Source organism: Rattus norvegicus, chromosome 12, assembly GCF_021556685.1.
Source record: "Rattus norvegicus strain SHRSP/BbbUtx chromosome 12, alternate assembly SHRSP_T2T, whole genome shotgun sequence".
Taxonomy (NCBI): domain Eukaryota; kingdom Metazoa; phylum Chordata; class Mammalia; order Rodentia; family Muridae; genus Rattus; species Rattus norvegicus.
In genome coordinates this window covers 48,043,103-48,065,999 of record NC_141545.1, presented here as the reverse complement: position 1 = coordinate 48,065,999, position 22,897 = coordinate 48,043,103, and the positions used below count along the sequence as shown (strand labels likewise).

Below are 22,897 nucleotides of genomic sequence, written 5' to 3'. Positions count from 1 at the left end.
AGTCCTCTGGCTCAGTCGGTTTTGTCATCCTGACACTCCTTGAGGAATCCAACTTAAGGAGGAAAGAATTGTTGTGGCCCACGGTCTTCGAGGTTCCAGTCACACGGTTGGGCAGTTGGCCCCTTGTGTTTGGATCTGTGTTGGGTAGGGAGTAAGTGGCTAAGCAGAGCTGCCCATCTCTTGGTGGCTGGGAAGCAAGAGAAGAGAGAGACATATCTGTTTCTCTTTTGAGGGCCTGTATGTAGTGACCTGACTCACTTCCACCTAGCTCTTCTCCTGATTTTGCCACCAGCCAATGGTGTCACAAGCTGGGGACCAAACTTGTAGCATAAGATCCTTAGAGCCTTCCTCCTGCCTGCGCCCTTACCTGGCTGTGCTTCTGTGGTGAGAAGTAAGGTTCTTTGTCTGCATGCTGTTGTGTACCCACTGTGTGCCAAGGTCCTCGGCCGCCTTGGGTGAGGTAACGTGAACACACCCACAGCTCATTTCAGGGTGCATCGGCACCTGCCCTCGGCAGGGGTGTGAATGGCTAGTGGTTTGAAGGACAGTGAGTGAGTGACTGGGGGACTGAAGAGTGTTGAGAGAGGTTTCATGAAGAATCCCTGAGAACCTGGGAGCGTGAGATGCCCATGAAGGAATGGCCTCAGTTCGGGAGAGAAAGCGAGAGCTGCATTGTGTGGCCCTCGGGGGCCAGTCAGGCCCATGAGTAGGTGAACCTTCCAGGGGAGAGGCTGCAGGCAGAAGAGAACCCTGGCGTTTTCCACACTGCACGTGAGACCAGAGGACTGACAGTTGGACGGAGCCTAGGAACAGTCAGTCCTTCGTGGAGGGTCTCACAGCCTGCCTAGAGCTTCGGCTTGGAGAGCCGTGCTGTGGGGACGACATGGTGCACTGCGTGTGGGGTGACCTTTGCTTTCTTTTTTTTTTTTTTTTTTGGTTCTTTTTTTTCAGAGCTGGGGACCGAACCCAGGGCCTTGCGCTTCCTAGGCAAGCGCTCTACCACTGAGCTAAATCCCCAACCCTCTTTTTTTCTTTTTCTTTTTCTTTTTTTTTTGGTTCTTTTTTTTCAGAGCTGGGGACCGAACCCAGGGCCTTGCGCTTCCTAGGCAAGCGCTCTACCACTGAGCTAAATCCCCAACCCTCTTTTTTTCTTTTTCTTTTTCTTTTTTTTTTTTTTTTTTTTTCAGAGCTGGGGACCGAACCCAGGGCCTTGCGCTTGCTAGGCAAGCGCTCTACCACTGAGCTAAATCCCCAACCCCCGACCTTTGCTTTCTTGCAGAGGCCAAACTGAGCAACTTTTGGCAGCTGGTTGTGGATGAGAAGAAGCAGATTTTCACATCTGAGAAGTTTCTGCTCCTGGCTTCAGAGGAGGGTGAGTTTATGGTCGCTGACTGTTCCTGGGCTCCTGCTTAGCCAGCACCTTGGCTCTTTGTTTGTTTGAGATAGGGTTCCACCGTGTAGCCCTGGCTGTTCTGGAACTCTCTCTGTAGACCAGGCTGGCTTCAAACTCACAGAGATCCACCTGCCTCTGCCTCCTGAGTACTGGGATTTAAGGTGCTCGCCATTGCCTGGTTAGCTTGGCTGTTTTCTGAATGAATTCGTTCCTGTGGGCGGGTCAGGCTCAGTAGACAGGGGCTTGGGAGGATTGTGGAGACAGCGCTCGCTTGCTTGCAGGGAGCTGCAGTATCAGCTGCAATTACAACTGAATGGGTAATTGGTGCTGTCGGGGGTTATGCTAAGTGCTGCTGAAGTTGTGGCAGTTCCACTCCCCCACCGGGCGACAGACACAGAAACTACTGCTTTCTCCCCTGGCAGCAAGGGAACAGCGATCTCCAAATGTGCAAACTCTAGGTTGCCTCACAGGAGTCTGCTGCTAATTAGCGATTTGAAAAGTCTTTTGACTCACGAATCACAACATTCTATTAATGAGCTACAACTATTAGTCACTTTCTGGCTTAAATTTTTTTATAGTTAGCTTTTGATTAAGAACGACACTCTTGGGCTGGAGAGATGGCTCAGTGGTTAAGAGCACTGACTGTTCTTCCCGAGTTCCTGAGTTCAAATCCCAGCAACCACATGGTGGCTCACAACCATCTGTAATGAGATCTGATGCCCTCGTCTGGTATGTCTGAAGACAGCTACAGTGTACTCATATATAATAAATAAATAAAAATATTAAAAAAAAAAAAAGAACGACACTCTTATAGTTCAAAGACAAGGCAGGAGGGAATCCACACTGACATCTCCTGCCTTGATCTGTAGTCACTTGGTTCTGCTGCTTCCAAGTCCTGTCCCTCTGGCCTCGTCCTCCTTCCACAAACAGCTCTGTGTCACTGTCACAATTGTGCTTCCCAGCCTGGGAATCAGTCCCTTGTCCCTACCCAGGCTGCAAGTTCAAGGCACTGACCTGCTGACCAAGCTTACTTACAGTGAACTGATTTTTCTTTTTTCTTTTCTTTTTCTTTCTCTTTTTTTCTTTTTTGGTTTTTGAGACCGTGTTTTTCTGTGTATCTCCAGAACTCCACCTGCCTCCTCTGCCTCCTGAACGCTGGGTTAAAGGTGTCCTCACCACTGCCCAGCTGTGTTGGTTGTGTTTTTTTTTTTTTTTTAAGATTTATTTATTTAATGTATGTGAGTACTAGCTGTCTTCAGATACCAGAAGAGGGCATTGGATCCCATTACAGATGGTTGTGAGCCACCATGTGGTTGCTGGGATTTGAACTCAGGACCTCTGGAAGAGCAGTCAGTGCTCTAATCGCTGAGCCACCTCTCCAGCCCCTGTGTGTTTTCTTCTGTATGTTTGAGTGTTTGCTTTCATGTATGTGTACACCTGGTACTCTTGAAAGGTCAGGTGAGGGAGTTGGGTCTGGGGTGAAAACAGTTGTGAGCTGGGAATCCAGCCCAGGTCCCTGCAAGAGCCACAAGTGTCAACCACTAAGCCATCTCCCAGGCTACACTTTATTGTACCCTAGGCTAGCCTAAAACTCCTGATCTCTCTGTTTAAACCTCTCAAGTACTGGGATTATAGGTGTGCACCACCACTCACAGGTAGTAATTTTTAATAATAAAAATTAGTCTACACATTTTTATTCATATATATGTAATAAAAGAAAGTAGAAAGAACTATAGCTTCATATCTAATATTAATCATATTTAAATTTTGCTGTTAATTTTTTAGTTCATTTTAATTTTTGGGTATGTGGGCAGAATACATTTAGTTATTTTTGTGTGTACGTGTGCATGCACACACAAGTTGGAGGTCAGCTTTCAGGAGTGGGTTCTCTCCGTCCACCGAGTGGCTTCAGGGACTGAGTTTAGGCTCCTTTACCCACTGAGGCCCCGTACCAGCCCTGCTTGTTTGCTTTAAAACCTTGCTCTGTCTCTCCCTCACAGCCCTGTGTACTGTGCTGCATCTGACCGAGAGGCTTTTCCTTGACCACGCCCACAGGCTCACCAACAGCAGAGTACAGTACGTGAGCCCCGTGAACTCCATTCACCTTTTGTTGGGTGTGAGGCGGGTGTGGCTTCCCAGGGACATGTATGCATGTGTGTTTGCAGGCAGTACATGTGTGCATGTGTGTGTTTGCAGGCAGTACATGTGTGCATGTGTGTGTTTGCAGGCAGTACATGTGTGCGTGTGTGTGTTTGCAGGCAGTACATCTGTGCATGTGTGTGTTTGCAGGCAGTACATGTGTGCATGTGTGTGTTTGCAGGCAGTACTACCGGGTCCTGGTGGCTGTGCTCTTGAGCCGCACCTGGCATGTGCGCAGGCAGGCCCAGCAGACAGTCCGGAAGCTGCTGTCCTCTCTTGGGGGCATTAAGCTAGCCAACGGCCTTTTGGAGGAGCTGAAGACTGTCCTCAACTCTCACAAGGTGAGGGTCCAGGTTCTGCAACGACTCAGGTGACCTCTTTCCATCCGCTTTAGCTGGACCCATCTGTCCTGGTATGTTCTCAGGCGGGGTGAGTCCAGGGCCTTCTGTGCTGCAGTCCAGCTTTAGAAACATCTCTGCCCCTTAGAGCCCTTCCGCCCTTTGATGTAGTATCAACCAAAGTATTTTTGGGTATTTCTTTTTTTATTCTTCTAAAACACTTAATAATTTTATTTTTCGAGACAAGGTTTCTCTGTGTAGCCCTGGCTGTCCTGAAACTCACTCTGTAGACCAGGCTGGCCCAGAGATCCACCTGTCCCCTGAGTGCTGGGATTAGAGGCCTGTGCCACACCCCTGGCTTACTTAATAATTCTGAATGCACACTTACCCTCACTTTTGATTTTATTTTTTTTCACAGTACCCTTAAAGGCAGGCAGAGCTTATAGCCTTTTACACTAGCTATGTAGGCCGTGAGCTGACCTATTCGGATTGTCTCAGGCAGCAGCAGGTGGACGCAGGAGACAGAGGCCTGCATCATTTAAGTGCTGTAGGTGCCATGCGTCACTGACTTTCCTTCAGCGGTGTGTGGGCCCTTCACAACCAGTCGGCCCTCACTCCTCCCTCAGGGCTCTAGGCGGGCTATCCTGGGTGCTCTGTCTTTCCAGGCGTGTCTTGTAGCCTGTGGACTTGTGGGCAGGAGCGAGGCATCGGGTTGCGTTCCAGCAGGATTCCCAGTAATCCAGGAGTCCCAAGAGGCCCCGGGGACTCATCGCTTCCCTCTCTACAGGTGCTACCCTTGGAGACTCTTGTGACAGATGCTGGGGAGGTAATGGAGACAGGCAAGACCTATGTGCCTCCTCGAGTTCTGCAGGAAGCTCTGTGTGTCATCTCCGGCGTTCCGGGGCTCAAGGGCGACATCACCAGCACCGAGCAGCTGGCCCAGGAGATGCTGATCATCTCCCACCACCCGTCCTTAGGTCGGTAGCTGTGGAGGAGGGGGAGAGGTAGGAGGTAGCCATCCAGGCAGAAGGCTTCAAGAAGCCCCTCCCTCTCCTTCAGTGGCGGTGCAGTCTGGACTCTGGCCAGCACTTCTCACCAGGATGAAGATTGACCCTGAAGCCTTTATCACCAGGCACCTGGACCAGATCATCCCCAGGATCACTACACAGAGCCCCCTGAACCAGGTAATGCGTCATATGCTGGTTTTGGACTTAGGTCAGGATCATTGGGTATGGCAGAACCCGTCTCTGATGCTCGTTATGGTATAGACTGATGGTGTCTGTCTGTCTGGCAGTCTTCCATGAACGCCATGGGCTCCCTTTCCATCCTGTCTCCTGATCGAGTCCTCCCTCAGCTCATCAGCAGTATCACCGCGTCTGTGCAGAATCCTGCGCTGTGCCTCGTGACTCGGGAGGAGTTTGCTGTCATGCAGACCCCTGCCGGAGAGCTGTTTGATAAATCCATCATCCAGAGGTGCGGCTTGCTGAGGGCCTACTGCTCTGTTACTTTCCCTCCCTGGCTCTGGTTTCATGCTTGTCTAATGGACGTGGGTCACTGTGGAGAGTAAGCAAAACAGCCTGTCTACCTGTCACGGCAGCCTGTCTGTCCACAGCAGGAATACCTGCTGTGTCCAGGCCCAGTGCCTAGGCCAGGGGTATCAGTGAATCTAATCTAACAGCTACCACTAACCTGGGACCTGGGGGCTGAGTGTGCCAGCAGTGATTATAGTGAGACCCTGTCTGCAGTGCAGAGGCTAAAGAGAGGGGTCTGAGTAAGGCCTTGCAGGCCAGCCCAGTGAGAATGTCAAGCTGTATACAGGTTGATTGACATTACTTGTCTCAAAAGATACAGTGGAAAGTGATAGAGATATTGGAAATAAGCCTCTGGCCTTTCATCTCCTCCGCACACATGTGCGTGCGCGCACACACACACACACACACACACACACACACACACACACACACACACACCACAAAAGCAAAACTAAGTTAAAGTTTACCAGCGACACTTGGAGGGTGTCAGAAGGCTGAGGAGACCGGTGCCTCTTTTTAAGCTGGATAACTTCCTTGCCTTCCCCATATTTCAGTGCCCAGCAGGACAGCATAAAAAAGGCCAACATGAAGCGAGAGAACAAGGCCTACTCTTTTAAGGAGCAGATCATCGAGCTGGAGCTGAAGGAGGTGAGTTCACGGAGGTGTCTGTGAGCCCACTCAGCTTGGTGCTTGAGTTGTGGTCCTCCGCTCCATGCAGGGGGTTCTCCTTGGTTCTGCTGAGGTTTTCCTCTGTTCCCCCTGACCTGCCTCTGGTCCTCTCCATCGCTCTGCTTCCTCTGTGGCTTCCTCTGATCCTGCTCAAAGGAAACCAGGGTTTTACTGGACGCTGCTGCTCTGTCCTGCCTGCCCTGGCTTTGTAAAGACAGGCTTGTCTCGACTCTTAGAGCAACTACAGGGCCTGGCCATCCTGACATGACTGAAACAGAACTGGTTCTGACAGAGCTCTTGTCTGTCAGCCTTTCTCTCCCTGTCTTCCCAGGCTGTTTTCTTGTCTTCTGCATCTTATCACTTGCAGTTTCCTGATCCCTGCCTGTCCGTGCATGTGCTTCACTCTGTAGCCTTTGCAGTAGTTAATGCTCCAGCGTCGTTTTATGAACTACTTCTTTATCGTCTAACTTTACCTGCTAGATTGTGAGCTCCGCGTGCGAGAGGTTTCATATATAAGTATATGTATAGATGTACACACACACACACACACACACACACACACACACACACACACACACGGTCCTGGTATGATGTAGGCACTCAGTAAATATTTATCGGAAGACTCAGAGCTCTCTCTGCACCCAAGCTGTTCTGAAAGATCCTTAAGTGTGTCTGAGGGCTGGCTAAAGCCTCATGTGAAGCCATGTGGCCTTGGGAGATCATTGAGGGAGCTGTTGTTTCTCTGAACGGTGGAATTTCTCCCCTCACCTTTGTTTTTTAAAGCAGAGAGTCCTGTTTTAAGATTTGCTTCTTCACTGTTCTCTCCCTTTCGAAGGCATCCAGGGGCTGTGGCCTTTATAGGGGTGAGGGAGGGCATGTGGTGGGCTTGAGGGCCCAGGTCCTAGACTTGAGACTGGCCTAGAATTCTTGGAAACCAGCGAGCTTTCCTCTGGTGGGAAGGTAGATCTGTCTTGTGGATGTAGAGCTGGTTTCCGACCCCGGTCCTTCAGGAAATAAAGAAGAAGAAAGGCATAAAAGAGGAGGTTCAGCTGACGAGTAAGCAGAAGGAGATGCTGCAGGCCCAGATGGACAAGGAGGCGCAAATCCGGAGGCGGCTGCAGGAGGTACGTGGCCGCCACGCACCACGTGCCACATGCTGGTGTTGGGAAGATGCTCTACGGCAACGCCCTGCCCCTTGCTGTCTCAGTGGATCCTGCTGACTTTCTTCTGTTGGCTCTGCTTGCAGCTGGATGGGGAACTAGAAGCAGCGCTTGGACTCCTAGACGCCATTATGACCAGGAACCCACGTGGCCTGACACAGTACATCCCTGTTCTGGTTGACGCCTTCCTGCCCTTGCTGAAGTCTCCTCTGGCTGCTCCCAGGGTCAAAGGCCCCTTCCTGTCTTTGGCTGCCTGTGTCATGCCCCCTAGACTCAAGACCTTGGGTTAGTCTTTATTTGCTGGCTGTGGGGTTACCTCAGGGGTGTTTGCACGGTGGTCTGGAGGTGCCTGTGGGTGTTCTGAGGAGACATGGTGGCCTAAGCTGCTGAATATCGTTTGCACATGGAAGCGTCCGGTGGAGCCTCCAGCTGCATGTGCCTAAGAGCAGTGAAGTGGGGCTCTACCCTCCGCTCTGTCCTCTCTGCCTCCTCTGAGGATCAGGTTTATATGTAGTTAATTAGCACCTCATCTTTCTGTAGTAGCTATGTTTTGGTGCTGGGGACCAAATCCAGGATCTCATGGGAGCCACACCCCAGCCTTCTGTACCAGTGTTCTCTCTGCAGTCAGGTTCAGTGGCAGTGAGACAGGGCTGCTGTGCTGTGGCCGGTCATTGTACCTAGAACTTGTAAGCGCTGTGTCAGTGGTTTGCTCTCTGTTGGCTCTGAGGAAACATTAGCCAAGTGGGAGTGGTGGGAGTTCTGGCGGCCTAACTCTTCTCATGGGGGGCCTGCAGTCTGCAGGCTGTCCTGAGAAGGAATGTCAGCTGGTGTTGTGTAACGGCCCAAGTTGTTCGTTTCTGCCCAATGAAGGAGCTGTGTAGCCAGAGCTTTACCGTGGGAACAACTCTCACGTGGCTCACGCCTCCAGCACACTGACCTCTTAGTATCAAAAGTATCAGCCAGGAAGTGGCGGCAGTGGTGCCTGCCTTTAATCCCAACACTTGGGAGATAGAGGCAGGTGCATCTCTCAGGTCGAGGCTAGCCTGGTCTACAAAGGTCGAGGCTAGCCTAGTCTACAGAGGGAGTTCAGCACAGAGAAACCTTGTCTCAAAAACAACACCAACAAATAAGAATGAGCTCTGCCAGGCAGACCTGGTAACTGCAAGCCTCAAATCCAGAAATTTGGGAGGTAGAGGAGGAGGAGCCTGAGTTTTAGGCCAGCCTGAGCTACATACATCATTAACAAGCAAACGGACATCATCCCTCCCAAAAAACATAAGGGCAGCTACTGCCTCCTCTCTCCTCTTTTGATGAGAAGTTAAGACATTTTGGCTCAGACAAATGTCTGTCCAGAGTATCTCTGTGTCTCTTGGGTCATCTGCTGCCTGTCTTCTCTTGCAGGCACCTTGGTGAGTCATGTGACCCTGCGCCTGCTGAAGCCAGAGTGTGCTCTGGATCAGTCCTGGTGCCAAGAAGAGCTGCCGGTGGCTGTCAGGAGGGCTGTGTCACTGCTGCACACACACACCATTCCCAGCAGGGTGGGCAAGGGCGAGCCAGGTAAGGGACAAGGAACCAGAGGGTCCCTGAGCTTCCTGCACTTTGGTCTTGGGAGAGTCTGTTATCCATCTGTCCACTCCCCGCCTCCCCCAGCGCCCTTGGTTTTCCTCATTTGCTTCTGTTGAGTGCCACATTCTGGAGCAGGGCCAGCCTGTGGGTTAGAAGCAGGACTAGTCTAGCACCAGGCTACCACCATCGTCCCCAGCACTGTGCTTGGTGTGGAAGGTTGCTGGCCTCCCCAACAGCCCTTGGCTGCCCCAGCTTGTCTGCTGTGCTGCTTGACTCACAGATGCTGCACCGCTGTCTGCACCCGCCTTCTCCTTGATCTTCCCGATGTTAAAGATGGTGCTCACTGAGATGCCCTACCACAGCGAGGAGGAAGAGGAGCAGATGGCCCAGATCCTTCAGATCCTCACTGTCCACGCTCAGCTGAGGGCTTCCCCTGACACCCCGCCCGAGCGGGTGGATGAGGTTGGCAGTGAGCTCTGGGATCCCATGGTTCAAGGGCGTGGGGGAGGCAAGGGCTCGCCTACTTCTTGGCCCTTGGGCTCTGGTGTTTTACCACAGCAGTCCACAGAGTGAGACAGCGGGCTCTGATGTAGAAAGGGGCTGGGCTGCTGCTTCAGAGACTGCACATTGGTCTCTGTCCGTGTGGGTGCTTGAGGTCCTTTGCCTCGCATGCACTGTGTTCATTTAACTTGTCATCTAGTCACAGCTAGTCCAGTGACGTCTTCCCTGACTTGAACAGCACTGTGTGTGTTGGCATGTTTCTTTGCGTGTCTATGTCTAGTACATGTTGGTTTGCAGTTGTTAGGTTACATGAGATGCCAAGCCAGCCTCTTACTAAGTTCTTTCTTTCAAAACTAACCTGGGCTTTGTAGGAGTCTTAGTGTAAGTCTCATTGTACCTGGCTGGCCTCAAACTCACAGAAAACCTCCTACCTCTGCCTTCAAGCACTGTGTAAGGTGTGCACCACGCACGACATCCATTTGAGTGATGTGTTTTACTTGGCATTTCTTTTCTTTCCTTTCCAAGTGAGTTTCTCTTCTCGGGTTCTGTGGTCTGTCAGTAGTTCACTCTGGGAGTCTGGCAAGCTGCACAGTTATCTTTTTTTTTTTTTTTTTTTTTTTGGTTCTTTTTTTCGGAGCTGGGGACCGAACCCAGGGCCTTGCAGCTGGGGACCGAACCCAGGGCCTTGCGAACCCAGGGCCTTGCGCTGCTGCACAGTTATCTTAACTTCTCTCCCGTTCTCTCCCAGAATGGCCCGGAGTTGCTGCCCCGAGTGGCCATGCTACGTCTGCTGACGTGGGTGATCGGAACGGGCTCCCCTCGCCTACAGGTGACCTGCTTTCCCGTTGGCTTGTGCTGTGGTTTTTTGTGACTCTGACCTCAGGATGGGTAGTCAAGGCCTAGTGGCTCTTGTGTAGAAGGGCGGCCAGAGCCTGGCTTGATTATGGGGGTCTTAGCCGTGGGGTGGGTTTTAAGTGCGTCTGTGTAACTGAGCCACTGAACTGACCCACTGTATCAATGTTGTCCACAGGTTCTTGCCTCAGACACTCTGACCGCCCTATGTGCCAGCAGCAGTGGGGAGGACGGCTGTGCCTTTGCGGAGCAGGAGGAGGTGGATGTGCTGCTCGCTGCCTTGCAGTCCCCATGTGCCAGCGTGCGCGAGACTGCGCTCCGGGTGTGTGCATGCTTCCTTGTTGCTCGGGCAGAGTGTCCCTTACCTCAGACAGGGCCAAGAGGCAGACAGGAGGTCATGGGGTGGGTAGGGTCCTAAGCTTGTCCCGACGTAGCACTGTCTAGTTTTCTTCACCGGGAAAGACTTCATCTAATTGTCAGTCTTGGTTGTGGCTCTCAGTGCGGTTACAGATAGCTTGTCTTTTCTTTTTTCTTTTCTTTCTGTGTATTGATAAAATATTCTGACAAAAGCAATTGAAGGGATTAAATTTTATCTCATAGTTCCAGGTTATAGTTCATTGTGGCAGGGAAGGGATCAGCAGCTTGGAATCACATTGCATATGCCGTCAGAAAAAGCGAGCAGGGGATACATGCTTGCCTGTGCTCGGCCTGCTTCCTCCAGTTCTCCAGAGTCCAGACTCCCTGCCTAGGGAATGGTGCCACCCATGGGGGGCAGGTCCCACATCACTAACCTAATCAAAATGACCCCTCACTGGCTTGCCTAGAGGCCCATATTCTAGGGGGTTCTAGATCCTCTCAGGTTGACCTACCTGACAGGATTAGTGCATTTCTCAGCTCTCTGCATCAGTTTAGCTTTTTTGATGGCTTTTAGGCTTGGTTTCCTCCTCCTCCTGGCCCTGGCCCTTGGTAAAATACAGGACAAATAATGACAGTGCGATGACCTCTGTATTTTAATTCATTCAACAGGCACCATTTGAGCTCTTGTCTATCATGTTTAGAGTTAAATTAGCAACGTTTACATCAAAAAGTTCTTAAGCCTGCTCTGGTGGCTCACACCTTTAATCCCAGCACCTGGGGTGTAGAGGCAGGCGGATTTCTTTAAGTTCCGGGCCAGCCTTGACAGCCAAAACAGTCATAGCTATATAGTGAGACCCTGTCTAAGAAGAAACAAAACAAATTTCTCCCACTGTACACCATCAATTCTGTACACAAAAAGTGCTGGGTTGGGGTGTGGCACAAGCTCCGAACCACTGAGCCGCATTCCTAGGTCCCCCAAAAGTCTGTTTGAGGAGGCTGGGCAGTTCGGCAGTTGAGCTGATTCCCAGCACTGTTTAGAGCAGCTCTGTCCAGCTGCGGCAGCGGTCAGGATGCTTCGCCCTGTGCTATCTGGCGCAGTGGCCGTGAGGACAGCGTTTCCAGTCTGAGAACTGCTTTCCCTGCAAGAGCTACATGCAGCTAATGGTGGTGCTTGGGATGAGGACGTGAGGAAGCAGGGCGCATGCTCCTGAGATGTCAAACCTCACGGTCTGATCCCTCGTCCTCGCAGGGGCTGATGGAGCTCCACCTGGTGTTGCCAGCCCCTGACACTGATGAGAAGAACGGCCTGAACCTGCTGCGGAGACTCTGGGTTGTGAAGTTTGACAAGGAGGAGGAGATACGGAAGCTGGCTGAGAGGTGACAGTCCCTCTGGTGGGGGCACAAGGGACGCACTGCAGGCCCTTGCTTGCCCAGTCCTAACTTGGGTTTGCTGCAGGCTTTGGTCGACCATGGGCCTCGATCTGCAGTCAGATCTCTGCTCGTTGCTGATCGATGATGTGATCTATCACGAGGCTGCTGTGAGGCAGGCTGGGGCTGAAGCCCTTTCGCAGGCAGTGGCACGATACCAGCGGCAAGCAGCAGAGGTTATGGGCAGGCTCATGGAGATCTACCAGGAGAAGCTCTATGTGAGTGACTGGGGCAGGGTAAGCGGGTGGGTGGGCTTATGTTCTGTTTGTCTTATGGTCAGGGGCCAGGCCGTTGGTCTGTCTGCCCCTTGGGCAAGGGAGAGCACTGCTAGGCATTTAGCTTCTTGTCTGTTGCAGCGGCCACCCCCAGTGCTGGATGCTTTGGGCCGAGTGATTTCAGAATCCCCTCCAGACCAGTGGGAAGCCAGGTAAAGCCCTGCTTGGTCTTGCGTCTAGGCTTTCTGAGATGCACCTGCCGCAAGGAGGCGGAGTGTCCTGATGTTAAAAGCAGGGGGAGAATCAGACTGTCTGGGTCAGTGCTGGCTCCACCACACCATTCTGCACCCTTGAACATCTGCCTTCTGTTTCTCCAGTCGTTTCCTGACCGGTGGGTGGGACGCACATCTAGAACCTGCCAGGAAAATCACTGGCCCCAGCACATTAGCAGTGTAAAATGTGCTCAGCAGATGTTAATAGCAGTGGTAGCTGGAGGGCTAGGTAGGAGAGTAGGAGCAAGTATGACCTTGGAGGAAGACAGTTGTCACCTAGAGTGGGCTCTCATGAGATAGTAGACTAGCCTCCTGAATGGGTTATCACTGCTGTAATGAACACCCTGGCCAAAGCAACTCAGGGAGGAAAGGGTTAATTCAGCTCACACTTCCACACTGCTGTTCACCACCAAAGGAAGTCAGGACAGGAACTCAAGCAGGACAGGAACCTGGAGGCAGGAGCTGATGCAGAGGCCATGGAGGGGTGCTGCTTACTGGCTTGCTCCCCCTGGCTTGCCCAGCCTGCTTTCTTATAGAACCCAGGACCACCAGCCCAGGGATGACTCCACCCATCATGAACTAGGCCCATCCCCATTGATCAGTGCCCTACAGTTTGCTTACAACCCAAACTTAGAGACATTTTCTCAGTTGAGGTCCCTCCTCTCCAGTGATGCTAGCCATGTCCAGTTGACATAAACAGCCAGCACCCTGCACTCTCCATGCCTGCATGGCTTTGTGTGCTAGGACATGTGCTGTACGGAACCATCTACTGTATTTCTTTGCCACACCAGAGCATCAGCTGGGAATAGCATGTAGACTTTTTCTAAGGGGCTCGGATGCTCATTGTCTTTCCTAGTCGGGACGGAGGCACAGGGTCTGTGTGTCGCACAGGTGGCTTGCTCAGAACCTTGGGGCAGTTGCTTCATGGTGGGTTGCGTGCTGCTCCCTGCTCCAAAGCTGTGTTTGCTATTGTCCTCCACCCCCATGGGGTGCCCTTGGCTGTGACCCTTGTCAACCTACAAGCTCCCGTTTCTTTCCTAGGTGTGGCCTGGCCTTGGCCCTGAACAAGCTCTCACAGTATTTGGATAGCTCTCAGGTGAAGCCGCTCTTTCAGTTTTTTGTCCCGGATGCCCTCAATGACCGAAACCCAGATGTGCGGAAGTGCATGTTAGATGCAGCGCTTGCCACACTCAATGCCCATGGGAAGGTGAGCCGGTGCAGCAGCTGGGGAGCTGAGACTGAGCAGATGACAGAGGGAAGCATCGCTGACAGGGCACCAGCACCTGCTGGGAAGTTTCATTTGTTCCACAGACCCTGAGAGGAGGGAACCTTAGGGCTCTGCTGTGGGCCTGCTGGGAGGCCTGGTCAGCGGCCAGCATCGCCAGCCCCAGCAGCAAGCCTGTTTGTGGTTTTGATGCTGTGGCTCTGGATCTGCCCTTTAGGAGAATGTCAACTCACTGCTGCCCGTGTTTGAGGAGTTCCTGAAGGACGCGCCCAATGATGCCAGCTACGACGCCGTGCGACAGAGTGTGGTGGTTCTGATGGGCTCTTTGGCCAAGCACCTGGACAAGAGTGACCCCAAAGTGAAACCCATTGTTGCCAAGCTCATTGCCGCCCTCTCCACACCTTCTCAGCAGGTACTTTAAAGGCCTCTCTGAACCGTGCTATAAACCATTTTTCTTTTCCTCCTATCTGAAAACCATGCATTTATATGTAATCCCTTGATTGACATATTGGATCTTTCACACCCCTGCGTGCCCGCATGAAAGTCACAGTTGGAGACAGTTTCAGAGTTGTCAGATGGAGGGTCAGAGTCTGACCCGCCGAAGGGCTCCGCTTAGGCAGCTGCACCCTGGTGCTCTGTGGCTGGAGGGTGGTATTCAGTGTACCTGTCTCCTGGCCTGGATCTGGTGTCCTTAGGCTCAGCACAATTCCCTGGTGACACTGCTAGGTGTCGGAACTAGGAGATGGGATAGTTTTATATAGGCTCCGTACCATAGCACGCTGCCAGGCAGGGAACCAGGCTCCGTACCATAGCACGCTGCCAGGCGGGGAACCAGGCTCTGCACCATAGCACGCTGCCAGGCGGGGAACCAGGCTTTGTACTATAGCACGCTGCCAGGTGGGGGAACCAGGCTCTGTACCATAACACACTGCCAGGCGGGGAACCAGGCTCTGCACCATAACACGCTGCCAGGCGGGGAACCAGGCTCTGCACCATAGCACGCTGCCAGGCGGGGAACCAGGCTCTGCACCATAACACGCTGCCAGGCAGGGAACCAGGCTCCGTACCATAGCACGCTGCCAGGCGGGGAACCAGGCTCTGCACTATAGCACGCTGCCAGGCGGGGAACCAGGCTTTGTACTATAGCACGCTGCCAGGCGGGGAACCAGGCTCTGCACCATAACACACTGCCAGGCGGGGAACCAGGCTCTGCACCATAACACGCTGCCAGGCGGGGAACCAGGCTTTGTACTATAGCACGCTGCCAGGCGGGGAACCAGGCTCTGCACCATAACACACTGCCAGGCGGGGAACCAGGCTCTGCACCATAACACGCTGCCAGGCGGGGAACCAGGCTCTGCACCATAACACACTGCCAGGCGGGGAACCAGGCTCTGCACCATAACACGCTGCCAGGTGGGGGAACCAGGCTCTGCACCATAACACGCTGCCAGGCAGGGAACCAGGCTCTGCACCATAGCATGCTGCCAGGCGGTGAACCAGGTGGACCCCGGTTCCCTACCACTTGGGCCTCACTCTTGGTTTCAGCCGGGGTTTCCTAACTTTGTGTCACAGCCCTTTTTACTCAGTGCTGGGTGTTCGTGTCTGTAAAATAAGTGCAGACCCAGCGTCAGCAGCAATAATCCATAACGTCTAAGAATAGTTCTTTGTGTATGATGTTATCGTTTAATAGAGTGGGAAACGTTTGCATACTAACGAGGTGGGGTGCTTATTCTAAACATATTTTGCCTACGTAGTTGATACTACTTAGAATGTAGGACTTAGTCTGAGTTGATTTCTGATTGTGTGGTCAGTGTTGAGAGTGCTACTGTGCATGGTACAAAGTAGCAGGCACACGTATTTTAAATGACATTTTTCTTATTAACTTATGTGGGAGGAGGCACATGTGTCAGTGTGTGTGGAGGTCAGAGGACACTTGCAGGGGTAGGGTCTCCCCCATGTGGGTTCCCAGGATGCAACTCAGGTCATCGTGCTGGATGGCAAAGCCTGTCTACTTGGCTGAGCCTTCTCCCTCTGCCTCCCCTTTTAGATAGATATCTAATTGGGAATCAGAAACTCTGTTTTAACCCCAAGCCAAAATTCAGAGTAATTTTTTTATGAAACTCAAGTCATGGGTGCAATCAACTTGGGGGGGTGCGGGGGAGATGAGGGTCTCACTGTGTAGCCCTGGCTGGCCTGATGTAGACCAGGCTGGCCTTGAACTCATAGAGATCCACTTGCTTTTGCCTCCCAAGTGCTGGGATCAAAGGCGTGTGCCCCCACTCCTGACTCCTGACTGCAACAGCTTTATAAATTAAGTAGTGTTCTAACACAGTGGATCCACAGCTGTAGTACTGACACACACACACCGAGGAGCCACGAGAGGAAACATTAGAGGTTTCTAGTTTTGTGTGTCTATGCCATGGTGGTTCCTCTAAGCACAGAAAACCTTGTACGCACAGTGAGACACTGCCATTCTGACACACAGTGGTCTCAGTGTGAGCTGAAGGGCTGAGCAGTGTTCACTGCCGTTGGTGTGACAGCAGCACACTCCGTATAAAGTACATTTGTGTGTGCAGACCAAGGCTGCAGCGAAGTCACCAGAGCCACACTCCTGAGCTTAGTCAGGAACACCTCAGTCTTAGTGTTTGATTTTTTTTTTTTAATTATTTTTTGGCTGTTGTACATTCAGAAATCTTTACTGTTTCCTAATGTCTCACAGCACCTACATTGATTTATGATGTAGCCCCGTGTAAGGGTTGTGAACCACAGTCAGAAACAGCGCTGTACGTAGGGTGGCTGCTCTTGTTGATGGCTGCACTGTGGAGCATGTGTGACAATGCAGCAGTGAGACTGGGCACGAGCCGGCCCTAGGGCGGAGCCCACCAGGAGCCGCAGTCACTGATGGGACGGCCGCTTGCTCCCACAGGTCCAGGAGTCAGTCGCCAGCTGCTTACCGCCACTTGTGCCTGCCGTCAAGGAGGACGCTGGGGGCATGATTCAGCGGCTCATGCAGCAGCTGCTGGAGTCAGACAAGTACGCAGAGCGCAAGGGGGCCGCGTACGGGCTGGCGGGCCTGGTGAAAGGCCTGGGCATCCTTTCCCTGAAGCAGCAGGAAATGATGGCTGCACTCACCGATGCTATCCAGGACAAGAAGAACTTCCGAAGGCGAGAGGGTGGGTGTCCCTGAGCCCAGTGTTGACAGCACAGGAGGTGGCAGCAGAGAAAGGGAGGGTGTGTGTGACCGTCCCAGCCCTGTCCATGGTAGAGCTGGCCTGCACTGCTTGGGTGAACTGCAGGCTTCACCTATGCTGGGCGGGCTGCTCTCCTCCTATGCTCTCCTCCTAGGTGGGCTACTCTGCTGCTGACTGGGCGTCCTTTCCTATGTTCACATTTCAAGCTAAGAATTCCATAAGTTGACAAGCACAGCCTACAACTTGGTAATCCTCCTGCCTCAGGTTCCAGAGTGCAGGGATTATAAGCTTGTCCCCCTGCCAGCTTTTGAATTTCTAATAAAGCCCCTTAGCTGAGTGAAGCTTGACTTTGCTAGTTGAATATACTACAAAGTGATGGAAACTCCCCTGCCTTCTCCTCTGCCACACTCTGTCACACTACCACACTGTCACACCCTCTCACACTCTGCCATACTCTACCACAGTGTCATACTCTGCCACACTGTCACACTCTGTCACACTTCACCACACTGTCATACTCTGTCATACCCTGTCACACTGTCACACCCTACCACACTGTCATACTCTGCCACACTGGCACACCCTATCACTCTGCCACATCCTGTCACTCTGTCATACACTCTGCCACATCCTATCACACTGTCATACTCTGTCATATCCTGACACACTGTCACACCCCACCACACTGTCATACTCTGTTACACTGTCACACTGTCATACTCTGTCACACTGTCATACTCTGTCACACTCTGCCACATCCTGTCACACTGTCATACTCTGTCATATCCTGTCACACTGTCACACCCCACCACTGTCATACTCTGTTACACTGTCACACTGTCATACTCTGTCACACTGTCACACCCCACCACACTGTCATACTCTGCCACACTGGCACACCCTATCACTCTGCCACATCCTGTCACTCTGTCATACACTCTGCTACATCCTATCACACCCTGCCACACCCTGTCACATTCTGTCACCCTGTCACACTCTGCCATATCCTGTCACACTGCCACACTGTCACTGCCACATTCTGGCACACTGTCACACTCTGCCACATCCTGTCACACATCGTTACACTCTGCCATATCCTGTCACACTGCCACACTGTCACTGCCACATTCTGGCACACTGTCACACCCTGTCACACTCTGCCACATCCTGTCACACATCATCACACTCTGCCACATCCTGTCACACTGTCAGTCTGCCACATCCCCGCCCGAGCACTGAATCAGGTGGTGGCTGCACTTCGGTCTGTCTGCGATGGCACACCACGCTTGCATTCTTAGCACTGCCTATCATCCTCTTCCCTAGGAGCTCTGTTTGCCTTCGAGATGCTCTGCACCATGCTGGGGAAGCTCTTCGAGCCCTATGTGGTCCACGTGCTGCCCCATCTATTGCTGTGCTTTGGAGATGGCAATCAGTACGTACGCGAGGTAAGTCTGGAGGCAGAAGGGACCTGTTCCTAGGCAGGCTTGGTCAGGGAGGTGTCTAAGGTGGGTTCTAGCCCCTGCTGCCCGAGGCCCTTCAGCTCCTACCTGGGTTACTGCTATGAATTTCTCTCTGCCGCCCTGATGCATTGAAGATTTTATTTGTGTGTGCGTGTGTGTGTCTGTGAGAGCACATAGGCAGATCCCAGGAGCTAGGAGAGGGGTCAGATGCCCTCTGTCACCGTTCACCTGGTCCTCTTGAGACAGGGCCTTTCCCTGAACTGGGCGCTTATATTTTCTCAGCTAGGCTGGAAGCTGGCAAACCCCAGCAAAGGGATCACCCTTCATATAGACACATGTGTGGAGTCCTGGGCTTATTACGTGGTCCTAGCATCCAAGCTCCCGTCCTCATGATCGCTAAACAAGTTGCTACTCTGTATAGTCCTGGCTGTCCTGTAGACCAGGCTGGCCTTGAACTCAGAGATCTGCCTGCCTCTGCCTCTGAAGTCCTGGGATTAAGCCATCACTGTCCGGCCCAGGCAAGTGCTCCTAACCACAGAGCCACCTCTAGTTCCTAGTGCTGAAGCTTTGTAAGATATGCTGTCCCTCTGGACGTGCGCACAGGGTCTGACAAAACTACAGTCCTGGTTACTGTGGGGACAGGAGAGTTAGTGTCAGGCCTCAATGGTGGCCCAGACAAGGAGGCCCCTGAATGTCTTCTCTCCTCTTTGAGGCTGCAGATGACTGTGCCAAAGCTGTGATGAGCAATTTGAGTGCTCATGGTGTGAAGTTGGTGCTCCCGTCCCTGTTAGCTGCCCTGGAGGAGGAGTCCTGGAGGACCAAAGCTGGTGAGGCCACTCCCCCTCCGTTGTCTTAACTTCCCGTTCTGAAAACCACCCTCAGTAGGTATCAAGTCTCTCAGCTCCTGTATGGACACAGACGGCAAAGTCTGTAGTGCACCGATTCCTGAACAGGCTTCCCACGGAAGCCACAGCTCTGGCGCTCTGAGTTTGAACGCCATGATCTGGAACCTTCTAAAACAGATAGAAGCAGATTCTGGTAGGGAGGGTCAGGGCCTGGGTCCTTTCTACATAGCCTCCCTCTGTTCCCCAGGCTTTGCCTTACAGCTTCACACAGCACAGATAAGCATGGTCTCCTTGTTTGTGGATGTGGAGCCTGAGGCCAGAGGAGTCCAGTAACTTAACCCTTGAAACACCTGCAGGGCCAACCCAGGTCTTCCTGTGCCCTGGTTAGGTCTCCTCTGTGATATGCCCTGTGGCCCAAAGAACCTTGGGATCACTGTCCATCATGAGGAACATCAGGCAGGAAGCTGGAGGAAACTTGGGATCACTGTCCATCATGAGGGGCCTCAGGCAGGAAGCTGGGGGCAGGAGCTGATGCAGAGGCCATGGAGGGGTGCTGCTTACTGGCTTGCTCCCCATGGCTTGCTTGACTGTTTGCTTGTACATTCCAGGACCACCAGCCCAGGGGTGGCTCCACCCACAATGGCTTGGGCCCTCCCCCATCAATTACTAATTAAGAAAATGTGCTAAGACTCACCTATGGGCAAATTTTATGAGGCATTTTTCTCAATGATAATTCCTCTTACTAAATGATTCTTAACTTGTGCCAAGTTGACATAAACCAACCCGGACACCCATCCTGGTATTGTCTCTACACTATGCTACCTGCTCCTCCCCTGAGCCCCACAGAGCAGTAGGCCTCTCTCCAGGGCTGAGGGATCTTCAGGGAAGCAAGCTGGTGTGGCTTCCCCCGTGCCCAGCATGGTGTCTTGCACACCTCTCTTCTGACTGCAGGGTCAGTAGAGCTGCTCGGGGCGATGGCGTACTGTGCACCTAAGCAGCTGTCCTCCTGCCTGCCCAACATTGTGCCCAAGCTGACAGAGGTGCTGACAGACTCCCACGTCAAGGTGCAGAAGGCTGGGCAGCAAGCCCTCAGGCAGATCGGCTCTGTCATCAGGAACCCGGAGATTCTCGGTATGCTTTCCCTGTGGGGCTGCTTACTCTGGCTGTACCCTCTGTCCTCCTGGACGCTCAGGACTGTCAGCTTACTGTCGCCCTCTGAGGACAGACACATCCATGCTGGAATCACCTCCCTATTGCGAAGCCCTTTTATTAGGTAGTCAACTGTGGAAGGAAATTTGGAAGCAGTCTGTTCTTGCACTAGTCTGGAGCATGTCACTGGCTTCATGGTTAGGGACACCAAGTCATTGGCTCAGGAGTAGCTGGACTCTGAGAGCCCCTGTGCTCTCCAACCTCCCTGGCAGCTCAGAGCCCATCAGCACCATCTAAAACCCTGGTTTCCATGCAACTTTCTCTTCCGATGAATTCCTTCAGGGAAAGGGATTAACCAGTTTTTTTAATTAAAAAAATGTAATTATATTTATTGTTTCAGTATGTATGTATGTATGTATGTATGTATGTATGTATGTAGAGACAAGTGCACAGTGGGAGTTAACAGCCAATGAGAATTGATCTCCATCCACTGTGTGTACCCTGGGCATCAGACTCAGTTCAGGCTTGGTGGCAAGTGCCTTTACCACAGAGCCATCTCATTGGCCCAAATGTGTTCTTTCCTGTGATGGTCGGTCTCTAGTGCTGTTGGCCTGTGTGTATCCTAGTGTCCTAGGACGCTTGTGGCCTTCTGATCTGCCTGCTTCTAGCTCCCACGACCTGGGGTTGTAGGTATGTCCCACCACAGCCCCTTAGGCGGTGCTGAGCACCGAGCCCAGGATTTATGTGTTAGGCGTGCACTCTGCCACCTGAGGTACAGCCCGGCCATAGTGTGTTTTTCTGAGGCTGACAGAGGCTGAAGGCTGGCAACAGAACCCAGCCAGCACCTTGCCTGGCAGGTCAGAGTGTTGGTGCTGCTACAGGCACGTCAGCATCAAGTCACTAGACGTGTGTCACTAGGAAATGAGACAAGCGTGGCTGCGTGCATGATGTGTTGGGAGTGGAACACAGGGCCTTGCCCATGTGAGGTGGTGGTCTAACCTGAGCTATATGTCCAGTTGTGGTTTTGTTTTGTCACATGGTCTCATTGTAGCCCAGACTGGCTTCAAATGTGCCAATCTCCTGCCTCTGGCCCATGAGTACTAGGATGATAAGTGTGTGCCACGTGCCTAGCTGTTGTTATTTTCCTGATTTAATGTCCATTTCTGTGTCTATCTGTCTGTGTCTGTGTGTGGATATGTGCACAGGAGCACTGTGGGGGCCACAGGTCGGACCCTCTAGAGCGGGGTTCAGGTGGAGGTGAGCTTCCTGGTATGGGAGCCGACCTTGGGTGCTCTGCAAGAGCATTCAGTGACTTGCTCCCTCCCTGCATCCCGGCTTTCCGTCTGTCTGTCTGTCCTGTTTTGTTTTGTCTTTGGTGTACGCTCTGCTGTGTAGCCTTGGCTGATCTTACTATGCAGATCAGGATGGCCTCAAACCAGAGATCCAGTGCCTCTGCCTTCCAGTGCAAACACTCGGCTTCTTTTCTGATTGTAAGGGATGGACAGAGGACTGGACTTTGTTTCTCCCAGTGTCTGCCTTTTCTGTTTCCTGTCTTCCATCTTCTCCCCTCCTTCCGCTTCCTTCCTTCCTTCCTTCCCAGAAGAGCTTTCCTTGCTAGAGGGTGATGAGGGAGTCCATTGTCACAGTGAGAAGGAAGGGCTTCGGTTCTTAGGCTCACATGGCGATGGCGACGTTAAGTGAATACCGCAGGGTAAACTGCAGGGGGGATTTTCCGGGTGTTCTCATGGCAAGAGGTGCGAGCACACTTCTCTGTCCCTGAGAAAGCAAATGTGTAGTTCATGGGGAGTTCAGACGTTGGTTTGTTTATTTTTTCTTTTTTTAAGTTTTAAGACAAGAGTCTCACCGTGTAGCCCAGGCTAGCTTTGAACTTGGGGCGGCTCTACTGATCTAAGAACCTGAATATTGGGATATAGGTCTGAGACACGTGCCTGACATTTTCTTTTCTTTTGACTTTTTTCATTTAAGATTTATTTATTTTATGTATATAACACACCAGAAGAGGGCATCGGATCCCATTACAGATGGTTGTGAGCCACCATGTGGTTGCTGGGAATTGAACTCAGGACCTCAGGAAGAGCAGCCAGTGTCCTTAACAGCTCAGCCATCTCTCCAGCCTCTCTTCTTTTTTAAAAATGTTTCAACTTTTTAAAATTAGTTTACGAAACAGTAGGTTTCTGTATGACTTTATGTCATATCCTTAATTTTGGCTAATCTTCCCTGACACCTTCTTCCTCCCCATTTCTGCATTTTTTTTTTTTTAAGATTTATTTATTATACGTAAGTACACTGTAGCTGTCTTCAGACATACCAGAAGAGGGCATCAGATCTCATTACAGATGGTTGTGAGTCCCCATGTGGTGCTGGGATTTGAACTCAGGACCTCTGGAAGAGCAGTCAGTGCTCTAACCACTGAGCCATCTCTCCAGCCCCCGTTTCTGCACTCTTAAAAGCCCACTGGGAACGTTGTCCCCAGTATTTACTCCTCGCTTCATGTCACATGTCTTCTATACACACACACACACACACCACCCCACGCATGGCTTCCTGGCCTCTAAGATTTACCTTAAATTTTCCAGACCCT

General features: G+C 52.1%; 1 protein-coding gene across 3 annotated transcripts in view; it reads left to right on the top strand.

Moving 5' to 3' along the window:
• The window catches only part of Gcn1 (GCN1 activator of EIF2AK4), a 61,218-nt gene that overhangs the window by 19,586 nt on the left and 18,735 nt on the right, over nucleotides 1-22,897 (top strand). The window contains exons 16-37 of one of the 3 annotated variants that reach the window (XR_015634162.1): nucleotides 1,280-1,372; nucleotides 3,394-3,469; nucleotides 3,714-3,873; nucleotides 4,658-4,847; nucleotides 4,930-5,054; nucleotides 5,165-5,343; nucleotides 5,957-6,050; nucleotides 7,082-7,195; nucleotides 7,318-7,516; nucleotides 8,633-8,788; nucleotides 9,078-9,259; nucleotides 10,047-10,127; nucleotides 10,329-10,472; nucleotides 11,757-11,884; nucleotides 11,964-12,153; nucleotides 12,292-12,362; nucleotides 13,464-13,629; nucleotides 13,865-14,059; nucleotides 16,577-16,823; nucleotides 18,165-18,286; nucleotides 19,021-19,128; nucleotides 20,098-20,277. Coding sequence is in view for 2 of the 3 variants with exons in the window: in NM_001168664.1 (NP_001162135.1) it covers nucleotides 1,280-1,372; nucleotides 3,394-3,469; nucleotides 3,714-3,873; nucleotides 4,658-4,847; nucleotides 4,930-5,054; nucleotides 5,165-5,343; nucleotides 5,957-6,050; nucleotides 7,082-7,195; nucleotides 7,318-7,516; nucleotides 8,633-8,788; nucleotides 9,078-9,259; nucleotides 10,047-10,127; nucleotides 10,329-10,472; nucleotides 11,757-11,884; nucleotides 11,964-12,153; nucleotides 12,292-12,362; nucleotides 13,464-13,629; nucleotides 13,865-14,059; nucleotides 16,577-16,823; nucleotides 18,165-18,286; nucleotides 19,014-19,128; nucleotides 20,098-20,277 (3,207 nt within the window). In the remaining variant the exon portion in view is untranslated. 3 annotated transcript variants of the gene reach the window in all.